General features: G+C 44.5%; 2 protein-coding genes across 4 annotated transcripts in view; both read right to left on the bottom strand.

Moving 5' to 3' along the window:
• mta2 (metastasis associated 1 family, member 2) overlaps window positions 1–11,945 on the bottom strand; it is a 30,083-nt gene extending 18,138 nt beyond the window's left edge. For both annotated transcript variants that reach the window (XM_031584888.2, XM_031584889.2), the window contains exons 1-3: window positions 11,611–11,945; window positions 4,766–4,833; window positions 786–879 (exon numbers count right to left, since the gene is read on the bottom strand). In XM_031584888.2, coding sequence (XP_031440748.1) covers window positions 786–879; window positions 4,766–4,833; window positions 11,611–11,638 — 190 coding nt within the window. In that variant the 5' untranslated portion in view covers window positions 11,639–11,945. The remainder of the gene's footprint in view (window positions 1–785; window positions 880–4,765; window positions 4,834–11,610) is intronic.
• A 693-nt stretch (window positions 11,946–12,638) lies between these two features.
• The window catches only part of eml3 (EMAP like 3), a 40,696-nt gene continuing 40,280 nt past the window's right edge, over window positions 12,639–13,054 (bottom strand). For both annotated transcript variants that reach the window (XM_031584886.2, XM_031584887.2), the window contains one exon: window positions 12,639–13,054. This exon is cut by the window's right edge and continues 1,272 nt beyond it. The gene's annotated coding sequence lies outside the window, so the exon portion shown is untranslated.

Here is a 13,054-nt window from a genome sequence, read left to right as displayed (position 1 = left end):
CCAGCTCTACCGCCTGCGTGTGTGCATATGTGTGTGTGTATACACTGAGTACACTACAGGATCCCATTACAATCTGGCCACAATGAGACAACACAGAGCCTCAGACTCTCCCCACAGATGCTGGTGGGCCAGAGCCGTGTCTGTTGTGCAGGCCAAGGCAGCATGTGGGGGGGTTGGGGGGTGGGGGACTCGTGGCCCCGGCACACACTCTAACAGCTCTGGCTGAGCCACAGGACAACCACACACACCGCTCAACCATACTGCCTCCACCAGCTGCTGCTGCGGCTGCATCCAGCCGCAGTCCACTGCACCGGGTCTCCTCCTCCTCCACAGTCAGCCCCCTTTCATGGCATTTTCCCAACGATCACATGGCACAGAGCACCTACGCTGGGGCAGTGGGTCGCACAGGTCTGGCGAGGCGGTGGACAGATGGATGTGCCCCACATACACCTGTGTGCAAAGGTTTGGCCGTACAACCACACTGGGGAAAGCATGAGATCTGACCCAGGGCAGAACAGAGATACAGACAGCCCTGAAAAACCTACAAGCGCTCCCATGTATGTATGTATGCAGAGAGGCGTTCGACTTCACTTCTGGTTCATGAATTACGCAAAAAATGATGCACATTGGGAAACATGGCCGCACTCTCCGTGTATGGTAAGTATTTGGGGTCAAACCCCCCTCATCCAAAAGAGGAGGTGTTGTGTCGAGATCACGGTGATGGATAGAGCAAAGAGGAGGAGGAAAAATGAGGAGAGCAGGAGGAAGAGAAGAGCGCTACTCACGGGCATTGCTGTCGGCCAGGGTGTTCAGATTGCCTGAGATGTCCCTCCTCCGGAACAGGCAAACCACCTTGGCTTCTACGTTCCCATTGGCCGTCTGTGGGGAGGGGAGGGGAGGGGAGGGGAAAAGGTCACGTGAGCCTGTCAATCAAAGCCAGTTCTACAAAACACTGGCACAACACATAAAATTGCAAATTCCTCTGGATTGCTGTTACATTCACACATTTCCCCATTGCCAGTCTCCATACTGTACTTTGTACTCCTATACTACTATGAGGACCACATACTTCATTGATTTTATCAGAATGAAATGAGCGTTTGGACGACAACAACAACATTAAGTCACAGCTCAGTTCTCCATGTACAGCTCAACAGTTTTATCACACTGACACAGGCGGAGATCCACACCAAACACAAGCCCAACGGCTCCTGTGGAAGGCAGTAATTATGGAAGGCTGGGCTTGGAAGATGTGCAGCCACTGCAGAACGACTGGCTCCTGGGAGCTCCCGCTAGTCCATCGATAGCCGCCCGATACCAGTTACAGATTACAGCATTCAGTCATTCGGTGTCTCCCGTACACACGTGTACACACACACACACACACACACACACACACACACGTACGCACACACACCAGCAGAAATGAAACGGTATAGGCTTTGTCTGTATTTGCTGTATGTGTGTGTGGCTGGGATGGGTGGTGGTAGGGCTGGGCGGTATATCGAACTATATCGGTACTATATTCGATGCGATTTTATACAAGACTTAAGAAATGACCATATCGAGTATGGGTTATATAGGCCACCTGCGTGTGTTTAAAACCGCATTTTTAATAGGGAAGAACGATGCCGCTCTCTCCCTCTCTCTCGCACAAACCTCTGTAACCACCAGGGGCATGGGAAATGGGGGGCGGGATATATCCTTCATCCAATCACGTTTTGTTTGTTTATCCGTGATTGTCAGACACATCATGGTGACCAGCCAATCAAAATGTTCTATTGCTATGAGGCAGGAGCATCCGTGGCTAAAACCCTCTCTGGGATTGTTTGATATAAATACATGTTTGAAAACTGTAAAAGGATGAGTAATTCAATTAAATTATACATTTAATTAATTCAGTTAGCTGTTGCAGGACTATGCGTCCAAACCCAGGTTTGCTGATGAAAAATAAACAATTTATGAGATATGATTGTCTCGTACTGCAATTGTGCTCATAATCGTGTTCAGATGTAGGCTGGTAGGTGAGCCTATGCCAGAATTAGACTACCGTAATTTCCGGACTATTGAGCGCACCTGAATATAAGCCTCACCAACTGAATTTAAAAAAAATATATATTTTTAACATAAATAAGCCGCACATGTCTATTAGCTGCAGGTGCCTACCGGTACATTGAAACAAATTAACTTTACACAGGCTAAAATGAATATCAAAAGTAATACAATAGTGATGCATATTATTAGTTTTGCCAGTTACGATAAGTGCACTGTTGCTTTAAGAGAGCACAGTTGCAAGAGTCAATCAGAAGCAGGAACGTTAGATTGAAGACAGCGAGATAGAAGAAAGACGCTAGTTTGAAACCAGTGAGCTAAAGAACTTGAAGACTGGATTTGTATTGTTGTAAACTTTCTTTAAATTTTCTAAAGTGTTTTGAGTTGTGTTCTGTCTACGCCGGTAGACTGTGGTTATTTTGACATTAGTTAAGTTATTGAGAGATACTGAGAAATCGCGTGGAGCTAAGCATCCATGCGGCTGCATCCATGCTAGCATCCTAGCTCCACAAAGCCACCGTAAACACAAAGCCACCGTATACAGTCACAGGTATCATAATCCATAAATTAGCCGCGTCATTGTTTAAGCCGCGAGGTTCAAAGCGTGGGAAAAAAGTAGCGGCTTATAGTCCGGAAATTACGGTAGGCTGTAGCTTTTAAACGATCTAGCTAGCAACAGTTGCTCACCCTACAAATCCAAATGACCATCCAAAGATAATATCCTGTTAATGCCACTGGTTATATGTCAAAGTGATCATATCTTTCAGGGCTGCTAAGTCAATAAATAAATAAACAAATTAATAAAACACTATTCTCAACTTTCCCCCCCAATGTCAAACACCTTCCTCTGCCATTGACTAAACATACTTTTATACTTTACCCTACAGTTTTATGGCGTATTCTGTAGGGCTGTCAACGAATATTCTAAATTCGAATATATATTCGAATAGTTGTTAAAAATAGAATTTCGAATGTGAAAATTAATATTCGAATGTAAATTTTTTTTTTTTTTAAAACAGCGGCAGCACTGTCTGCTTTGCGGGTGGGCGCGCGCCTGAGATCAGGGACAGGTCACAGGAGTCTCACTGTCTGGCACAGAGTCACTGCTGACAGTTGACTTGCGAGATGCAGAAAGTGCAGAATCCAGCGTGACCTCCACATTTTGGAGATGTAGCCTCAAGTTGCTAGTTGTTGAATGGTAACCTAACTCTAGCTTACACACTACTTTAGCTGTAGGCTCAACAAGTTGCCTCACTGCTGACAGTTGACTTGGTGGAAGATGGCAGAAAGTGCAGAACCCTGCTTGACCGCAGCAGAGAAAGTGATTGTAACCCCCAAAAATCTAAAGAGTGATGTCTGGAAATATTTCGGATTTTGGGCAGTTGATTGTAAACTTGTTGAGCCTACAGATAAAGTATTGTGTAAGCTATGTAAGCTAGCGTTAGCTTACCATTCAACAACTAGCAACTTGAGGCTACATCTCCAAAATGTGCATCCAAGTGAATATGGCATAATATGTGGAACTTCAGCGAAACAGCCACGTCTGGATACATATTTTGCGCCGTCCGTCACAAGTTCGTTGCCTGCGGCACGACAGGAGGCCTGCACGCAAAAAATGATTTTGTTCATATGCAAGGACATGAGGCCGATCAGTGTGGTGGATGGGATAGGCTTCAGGGAGTTCTGTGAAGCACTGGAACGGAGGTACCGTATCCCTTGTTGTCGTTCATTTAAACCGCTATGCGCAGAGAGCACAACGGTACGGGAGAGGCAGAGAGAGGGAGAAAGAAAGGAGTGCGTGTGTGCGAGTGTGTGCAAGCTCTGCGGTCTTGGCCATTAGTTCATTCACTTATTTTTGTGTAGGTAATATGTTGTTAAATATGTTTAAACTTAAATAAATTACCTATACAAGTAGTTATGTCTCGTTGTATTAATTTGTCCTGTTATTGACGTGCCTAATGCGCAACCAGAAATTCGAATATGTTCGAATATATGTGTTTTTTTTAAAGCGAATATTCGAACGTCATTTTTGAGCAATTTTGACAGCCCTAGTATGCTGTGTACACTTAAAATTGTCTTAGAAAGGTTTTTTAGTTTGAGCACTTTAGTTATGCGATGTTTAATGCACCTATTTAGATTCAGGACAGTATGATGTGTTCATTAGTTTTTTTGATATTGTAAATAAAAACTGATAGTTAAGCATTATACCTCGTTATGTTTTCCATTATCCCGTATTATATCGTATATCGCCATTTATCCTCAGCATATCGAGATATAAGTTGTTGTTTTTTGTGCCATATCACCCAGCCCCCGTTGGGGGTTGAACCAGGCCAAATCCGAGTGGACCCGTTTATGTGACACACACACGCACATTTTCCCGCTCACTCTATTCAGAAAAATCATCTCTCACTCAATTATTCAGCGCTGTGAAGCCGTCATGGGGCCCTCTCCACCAGTCCTTCAATTCCCTTGAATTGCAGCGCGTTACATAAATGGACTTAATCTTTGCACAGGCAAACAGTCCTGTGTCATACACGGCATTACATAAGAGTTTTAAGAGTTTGGCACTGAGGGTCTTGTCACCGTCTGCAAGTTGTTGCTGCACAAGGATGGAGAAGGGTGCAACAGATTTGGGTTGGAATGAACCGACTGAATGAGTGGGTGACTAAATGAAAAATAAAAAAAAAGGGGGGGGGGGGTTCTCTTCACTTACCTTGTTCAACTCCTCTATCCTGCGGATCAGGTATGGGTTGCTGGAAGAGTTCTCAAAGTACACATAATCTGTGAGTGACGAGAGCGAGAGAGAGAGAGAGAAAGAAAGAGAAGTTAGGAGAACATTCATGGCATAGTAATCAACACACGTCATGTTCTCTCCATGGACCCAAGGAGTACCCAGAAAAATAAAATGCAAAAATCTAAAAAAATTTTTAAAAAAAAAACACAAACAAATAAGACCAGAGACATAACAAAAGACATTACACACAGGCATCCTATTCATGGTCTATTAACTTCTGACCAACTTATACGGTCAAGACTCCATTGGAAACAGTTTGAGACCATCTCTGCATTTGCAGGGGTCAGAGCAAGGTTGGGTGTGTGACACACACACACACTCTCTCTAGCCAGCCGTTTAGACTCAGCACCAGTGATGCAACACGCAGAGTAGCATGGCGAGCAACCTGCAGGAGCTCCTGCTCAACGCTGCATGCACGCGCCCACACACACATACACACACAGATGCTGACGGCAGTTTTGCTTTCGCCAGCCACAGTCATTTTATTAGGACAACATCTCGAAATGTTACGAGGGCACTGGAACACGCTCATTATCGCCTACATTTGCGCACGCAGACACATACACAGAGTACTCTGAAAAAGAACCCAACTGCTTTGACTGGTCTCATGTCAGAGGTGTGCTTATGCACTTCCCCTCTGCTGTGTCAAACCACTGCAGGCAAGAGAATCCCTGTGCTCACGGTGAAAGACTGTCCCATCATGCCTGTGCTAAGGATCTCTGTACAGATGCAGACATTTACAACGCCATCTTGTCATGTGTACTACTGAGTGTGTGTGTGTGTGTGTGTGTGTGCAATGTACTTTTGGTATGCATGTGTGTGCACGTGCAAAGTAATTTTGGTATGTAGGTGTGTGCACGTGTAATGTACTTCTGGTGTGTGTGTGTGTGTGTGTGTGTGTGTGTGTGCGTGCACGTAGCGTGCCACAGCCTGTGGAGCATAACCATGTGTACACCAAAGCGAGCATCAATCAAACCTGTGTCTAATGTCCAGAGGCCACCACTGCAGCGAGAGCTCAGTGGCTCAGCTATTAATACAGCTGCACAGCGACATCAGCGAGAGAAGAGACTACCACTGGGTTCTGGAGCTTTGAGCACTCCCCTCTCCACGACATTCGCGGTTGTGCACCCCCCCCCCCCCCCCCCCCCCCCCCCCCCCCCCCCCCCCCAGTGCCGTCTCCCAACCCCCACCCCCACGGGATTAAGTAAAAATTCAACAAACAACCCAGATGACCCTCTCATTCTGTCTAGCTGCCTTTGACCAGTCCAGTCAGACAACCACACCGACCCCACAACGGAAGAGATCCATGGCCTCTCTAGCTGGACTTTCCAGAGAGCCCCAACAACTTCATGAGAGACGCCATGCTATTACGTAGTCGTCATAAACCTCCTATAACGCCGAGTACAACTGGACAGAGCGGAGTGGAGAGAGGACGGGTGAGGGAGGGTCGACAGAGAGAGAGAGAAAGCAAGCACACGAACTAGGAAGAATGCAAGATGGTTATCAGAAACGCAGGTGAAAAAACATCAAGCTACCAACCTTTTTTAAATCATTTTGAGGCGCCCATGACAGGGGTTCACATTACCTGGCCCTGATGCACACTAGTCTCTTACGTGTCTCAGCTCAGCTTATCACTTCCTTGCAGTGGGCACTAACCATAAACACAGCTACTGAAGTGCCAGTGAAAACCACTAGACTGCACTGGGAAGGTCTCGCTCCGTATGTGAAAGTAAAGTCATTTAAAACAGTTTGTCCCACGGTTGTTTGGAATGAGGTGCCGCAACAGCCAACTTTTAATTCATCCTTTTCTATTTCCTGCGATTACATGGTGAGTCTTCGGTAGTAATGAACAAGTGGTAATTTCTCAACAATGTGGGATAATAAATAAATAAATAAATAAATAAATAAATAAATAAATACAAAGGTCACAGCCACCCACAGTCTAAATGGACAATATTCACGAGAACAGAGGTGAGTCTCTGGAAGAGACCTGGTCAGAAGCTACTTCCAAAGCCACATATGATAGGACATGACCAAGCACTAACACCCATGTTCTTAACAACATGGCGCAATACACTGGACTCACAAACACACACGTTGGATTTTGACCTTGTTCCTATAGACTGACTGATTCTGGTTGAAATATTGAGGCCAGAGCAAGTTTCGCCAACTGACAATGTCACAGCGCAACGCGAGGGGTGCCTAGGCAACACAAAGTCAAACGGAAATAAATCATGTACTACTCGTTCGCTGCGCAGTCGACTACTTTGAGGACGTGAGGGCTTCCAAAAGGAATAACTGTAAACGTCAAGACATAGAGGATGAATAACTAGGCCCAGGGGAACAACGGCCTGGCCACCAGCATCATGGACCCTCTAGCTGATCCACTTGCCTGGGGTTTACCTTTAAGTGGCTGGCCTTGGACTGCACCTACTTCCAACCATCTGGGTGGCACAGTCAGACTCTGAGAGAGACAGACAACGAGTGAAAGGCAGCCAGACAGAAAGACAGACGGGGGAGGCTTATCTTGGCACTGGCCGCTGTCACTCCTCACCTCAACACTGAGAGGAGGCACCAGAACACTGAGAGGAGGCACCAGAACAGAGCGCCAGAACAGAACTGACACCTAGTTTAAGAGGGGGGGGGGGGGGACACCCACTTTGTGATGCTGAGCCGAAAATGCACACATCTACCGCACATCCACACAGACAGTCTGCTACACCACAGTTGACCAACAACATTTGCAAACATATATGTGTGGGCTCAGAAAAAAAAACACAGCACAGGAGATTGCATCTCGTTGGAAGCGAGTCATTTTGAGAGATGCCAAGCAGGAGTCTCGAGCGCCCTCGACCACAAGGGATTTCCAACACCTACCAGTAACAAGCTTCATTATTTTCATGGTGGCAAACGACAGAGTTTAGAGTTGACTGCCACAATGCTGCTATTCATCATTTAAATTAAAAAACTGTAAAAGACACCACCAACTAGAGGGATGGCAGACTGTGGAAAGAATAGGTGAGGTGTCCAGCAAGGAAAAGATGAGTGGCCAGAAACTACCCTGGGTAAATCACGTAGTCCTTCATCAAAGACTACTCCTGAGACCGCCAGGCTGACACGGCATCAACACCACAGCGCTCAATGTGCTCACGTCATGAGATACATGACAGCCGTCGGCAGGATCTTCCTTCACCTACCTACCACTGAAAACGTCTATCCCATTCTCAGGCAGAGGTCAGTACAACTAGTCGGCAGACCATTTTCCCCCGACATGTTACGTTATGCTGTTGCTGGTGAAACGTCAGAAAGACCAACCTTCACCCTCTTTCACATATGAAATCCAGACTAAAAACAAACTGAGATTAACGAATTGAGAATCCTACTTAGCTGTCAATCACAGCAAAGTTCAGTGTTCTTTCCCACATGACACAGCCAAATAGTGCGGAATAGTGACCACAAACTTCCATGAGAGGAGACACACTCAGCATTGCCAGCAAAGATGTGTAGTATAGCGACTAAAATAAAGCAATAATTCATGGCACGGTCATAGTTAGGTTTCATGCCAGTTCACTATCCAGATCTATGATCTATCCTAGCAATAATCTGATTGTATTTTAAGGTGTGTTAACACGTCCTTTCCTATTCCTATACATTACATTGAGAAACTGTAATGCAAGCTAGATTACTAGCTATCATTTCATGCAAATGGAACCCTACTTGAGTCTTGAGCTCAAAGTGATCACATCCACTTGCAGATGATGCTAAATATCTCCACATAGCCAACAAACAATCCTGAGAGAAAAAATGGAACGTTAATGGTGCAAGAGCTTACATCGATATCAACATAGTGAAGGACGGGGATAGCCCCCCATCCCCACTGCACTACTTGAAGACAGGAATCTTGTAGTTTTTATTCCCACCTACGCAGCAGCAAAGAATTGTCATGACTAGGTCGCAAGGGGGTAGAATGACAGACCGACTTTGAAGGATGAACAATATCAACTCCTATTCCCACATGACACCAATACAGCATATTAACATAAAAATTACAGCTTTCAATGTAGGTGGGAAGGTGGGAGTGGGCTATATGAGTGAGTGAGCATTCTTGTGAGAGTGTGTGTGTTTGTGTGTGTGTGTGGGGGGGGGGGGGGGGGTCCCATATTGACAAATTGATAAACAGCCTAAGTGCCTTGACATTTAGGAGACAAGCATGGTCTGAAAAACTGACCATGGCTCTGCTAAATATAGTAACATTCTTACAAGGAAATGTTGCATTGTATCTTGTGACCTAGGTTAACTGACAAAGAGAAAGTGCAACAGCCATTACTTTAGTCTGGTCTGAATAGGTTTTGTGTGAAACAGTTGCTCATTTCCAATGTCTTCATACTATTCTTGAATCAAATGCCTACACGCCCATGTTAAAGAGTGTGGCGTTCATTCCGATAAAAAACGGGTTTTGATTGTATATAATGAAGTAATTATACACAAAGACTACCCTTTGTATGCAGAATCAGGTCTAAAACAGTCATCAGGCTCATTCATTATTCAAGGGTTGCCCCTCGAGAGGCTCTGATGGAACGAAGTGATGGAACAATAGACTGAAGAGAGGGGGCTTCCTTAAGCGCGCACACATTCCAAGTTCACGAAAGAGCGGCGCTCAACGGGTTAACAGTCTTTGTCAACCGAGGTGCTTAGCGGCACAGTGGCGAAGACTCTGGAGCGCAGCCAGACCTCGCCGACACGCCGGAAGACACCATCTGCAGTGCCGTGGTACAGGCACCGACACAAGGCCAAGATCGGGGAGGGGAGGGTGAATAGACGGAGCAGTTGGGGTGTTTGCGTGAGTGTGTGCATGTATGTGTGTGGGCAATTTACGCAACGAGCCACAGGGATTCACAACAAATTTGAACTGTTTTTGTAGACCTCAGTCACATATCAGCAAGCGTATTTTCTGGCAGTATTCTGGAATACATCCTGTCACAGAACCAAAGGAAGTGCAAGGGCATCTATTCAGCTTAAAATCAAACTTTTCGAACTTCCCTACAGCCCAAAGCTGGACCGAAGTCGTTACAACATCTGACCCACACCATAAAGTGAACCTTAAAGCTACTAGTCTCGGTTGTAGTTGAACTTGTTAGAAACGTGACTTGCTATTACCCTTGGCTTCTTAAAAGCCGCTGAGCCTAATGACCATGTAGTTACTGTACTGATACCAACATGCCCACAGTGACAGGCTCTGATCATCTTACACCGGCAGCTTTTTGTCCAAGCGTTACAGACTGGCATTTATTAAGTCATATTATCTGGCTTGAATAGCACAGCTGTTTTGACAGTTGTGCAAGACGCTTGATGCATTTGAGGTGGCATGCTAGCGAGCATGTTTCAGTCTACGGTCGTATTACCGTGACCTATTTTAAGACATTAGCGTCTCACAATAAAATCGGAATATATCAGACCGAATGGACCCATAAGAGTCAGCGCTTCGAGTGACCATAACATAGGCACAGACGCAAGGATGATCAGCGTTGTTATAGACACAGAGTCGAGTAACAGTAAAATGTTACAGTGCATGTATTTGCTACATGTTGTCCTGTGTGAACAGGTCCAACCAGCAGCAATCTCCGCCTTGGCACTCAGGTAAAAAAAAAAAAAATGTAGTCTACGACAAACGCCTGCAACACATGACGCCCGTAGAATGGGAATAGAAGGGAAATGTAGCCGTAGAACAATAAGGACAAAATTAACGTCTAACTACCTTATTTTTCCTGCATCAAAGATTACTAGGTTTACACCACCAACATCACCGAATATATTACAACTAATGCAACGCATAAAACACATACGTTTGATGCAATTTCATTAGCCAACTAATTAATTGGTCTGACCGGTCCACTATCGTAAACGCTAAAAAGTAAAGAGAACGTATACCCCATGTCACCATGTATATCTACTGCAAGTCAGTAGTCTTCAAAATTCAATGGAGCAGCTATCTAATGTCACATTAAGTTAGTTAATACCCCCCAAAAAACTCTTAGCCAAGACGCTGGGTAACAGTTAACTTATATACTGTCAAAATTTGACAGGTCAATTAGAACCACACTATTTCCAAGACATCCGTTTGTGTATCACAGTTCACGTAATATCATATCACTTAAAATAACTTCATCCCTAACTTAAACCATGGACTTATCACTGACAACACAGGCTGCTAGCTAGGTGGTGACTGAGAAAGTTGAATTAAACTTAGAATTTAAAAGTTCGTGCCGTTGGACTTTTGTATTTAAAGGTCAAAAATACAATATGCAAGTCAGATGCAACACAGTGGCAAGTTACTTCCCACAAAAGTGCCAAAAGTGGTACCAGGCCGGCTACAACAGTTATAGTTAGCTGTCTCTCCACTGAATTAGCGACATACACAAGGCTAGTTGTGCTAAACAATATTAGCTAGCTTTATCATTCCCTAGAGCAGCTTGCTACCTTCAGTGGCCTTAGCTTTCTTGTTGGCTAGCCAGCTAGCGAAGTCAAAGCAGACGTGTTAATTACGTCTCATGTTGCTACTCAGCTAGCACACTAGCTTGTTAACATTAGCATGCCAGTTAGCCGGCCATTGTGGCTGGAGGCGGAAACAAATAATGTCGTGTATGACGAAGTTAGCTTCATAGCTAACGACCATAACCGGTTAAGTTGAGCTAGCGAGGTTGCTAACAAGCTAAACAACCATGCTTTACAGTTCCTTAAATAATATAACGTAATAGATTCTTTACCTCCAACTCGATACATGTTGGCCGCCATTCTCTCGTTCCCCCTTACAAACACGGTCCCAGGGATTCCCCTCTTGCGTGAAAAAATGTCGATTTGGAGCTATTTTATCCCTGCATTTATTCCAGTACTCCCCCGCCGAGAAACAAAGCCGGGACCCGGCACCGTGGCGAGGATCTGGCGGGTAAAAGTTTAAAGTTTCCGTTACAATGTTTCTGAGGTCGGCTAAAATGCGTCTTTGTTTCAGTCCGATTACCAAGTCCCACCGAATCCCTCTCTCACTCACGCATTCACACTTGCAGGCATGCACACACAGCCCTTGATAGCCAGCCTGTCTCTCTCACTACACTCTTCCTCCCATCCTCAGCTCCCAGCTTCATCCTCCTCTTCTTCACCTCCGCTTAGTTCACACACTAGACCCCCCCCTTTCTCAAACGTCATCTTCGGAAAACGTCACTCGCAGTTCGGAATACATCGGCAACTGACTTCGCCTTAAGCTAATTTTAAACCATTTTCTGTCAGAACCGTAAACGCAAGTGTATTTCTATCTATATTTATGTAATCTTCTAATGTCTGCTATAACAATACTAAACATATTTACTATTATAATGAATGTAGCTTAGACTAGTTATGACTACCGGTAGGCTGATAGAAGTAGGGCAAGGAAGTGAAACAGAAGTTGGAAACTTACAGTAAATTAAGTTTAGAAATATGCAAAATAGCCTATTTGAAGTATGAGTAGGCTAGGCTCTTCAGGCTGAAGTCTGCAATAGTCTACTACAGTGGGGCTGCATTTTACCGCGGGAGTGCATTTTACCGTGGAGCTCCACTGGTCTCATCATGTAAGCTAGTCAAAAGTGAGAAAACACTTCCCCCTGTAGGCGATGAAGTTACACTGCATCCCACTTATTTGCGCAGGGCATTCTCGAAGAAACATTTAATGCCAGGAATGTTAGCTAACGTTGAAGAAAACGCCGTCGTTAAAACATTTTTCATGTAGCACCTTGCACAAAAAAAAGACACAGACAAAGCATTTACATTTTCTTTTCTTAAAGCATTGATAAGAACAAAGCAAAACCTAATTTCACAAACATTTCATGTGAAAGTCAATGAAAGGTAGACCTTCCTATTTCTGATTGTTTTCACAAGGCTTACATAAACGGCACTATCTGGTCTTAATTTATAAAATGCTGACCCTGAAATGAGATATCGTGGTCTTAATTTCTTTGAACAAACCAGCGTCTGTGAAAAGGAGATGAAATAGAAACAAGGTTGATATTGCTCAGTGTCACAAAGATGAAAACAATGCATTTTGCAGAATTAAAAACAAAACGTATTAATGTAGCAGACAAATTGAACAAAATATGATTAAAATAAATGAATTGGCACAAAAGCTCAAGCAAAATAGGATTTCCATTGCGCACAAACTATGACAATATGAAAACAAAT

Source organism: Clupea harengus, chromosome 18 (genome assembly GCF_900700415.2).
Source record: "Clupea harengus chromosome 18, Ch_v2.0.2, whole genome shotgun sequence".
NCBI lineage: Eukaryota > Metazoa > Chordata > Actinopteri > Clupeiformes > Clupeidae > Clupea > Clupea harengus.
The sequence above is the reverse complement of the archived record's forward strand: the minus strand, read 5'-3'. Positions and strand labels throughout refer to the sequence as shown.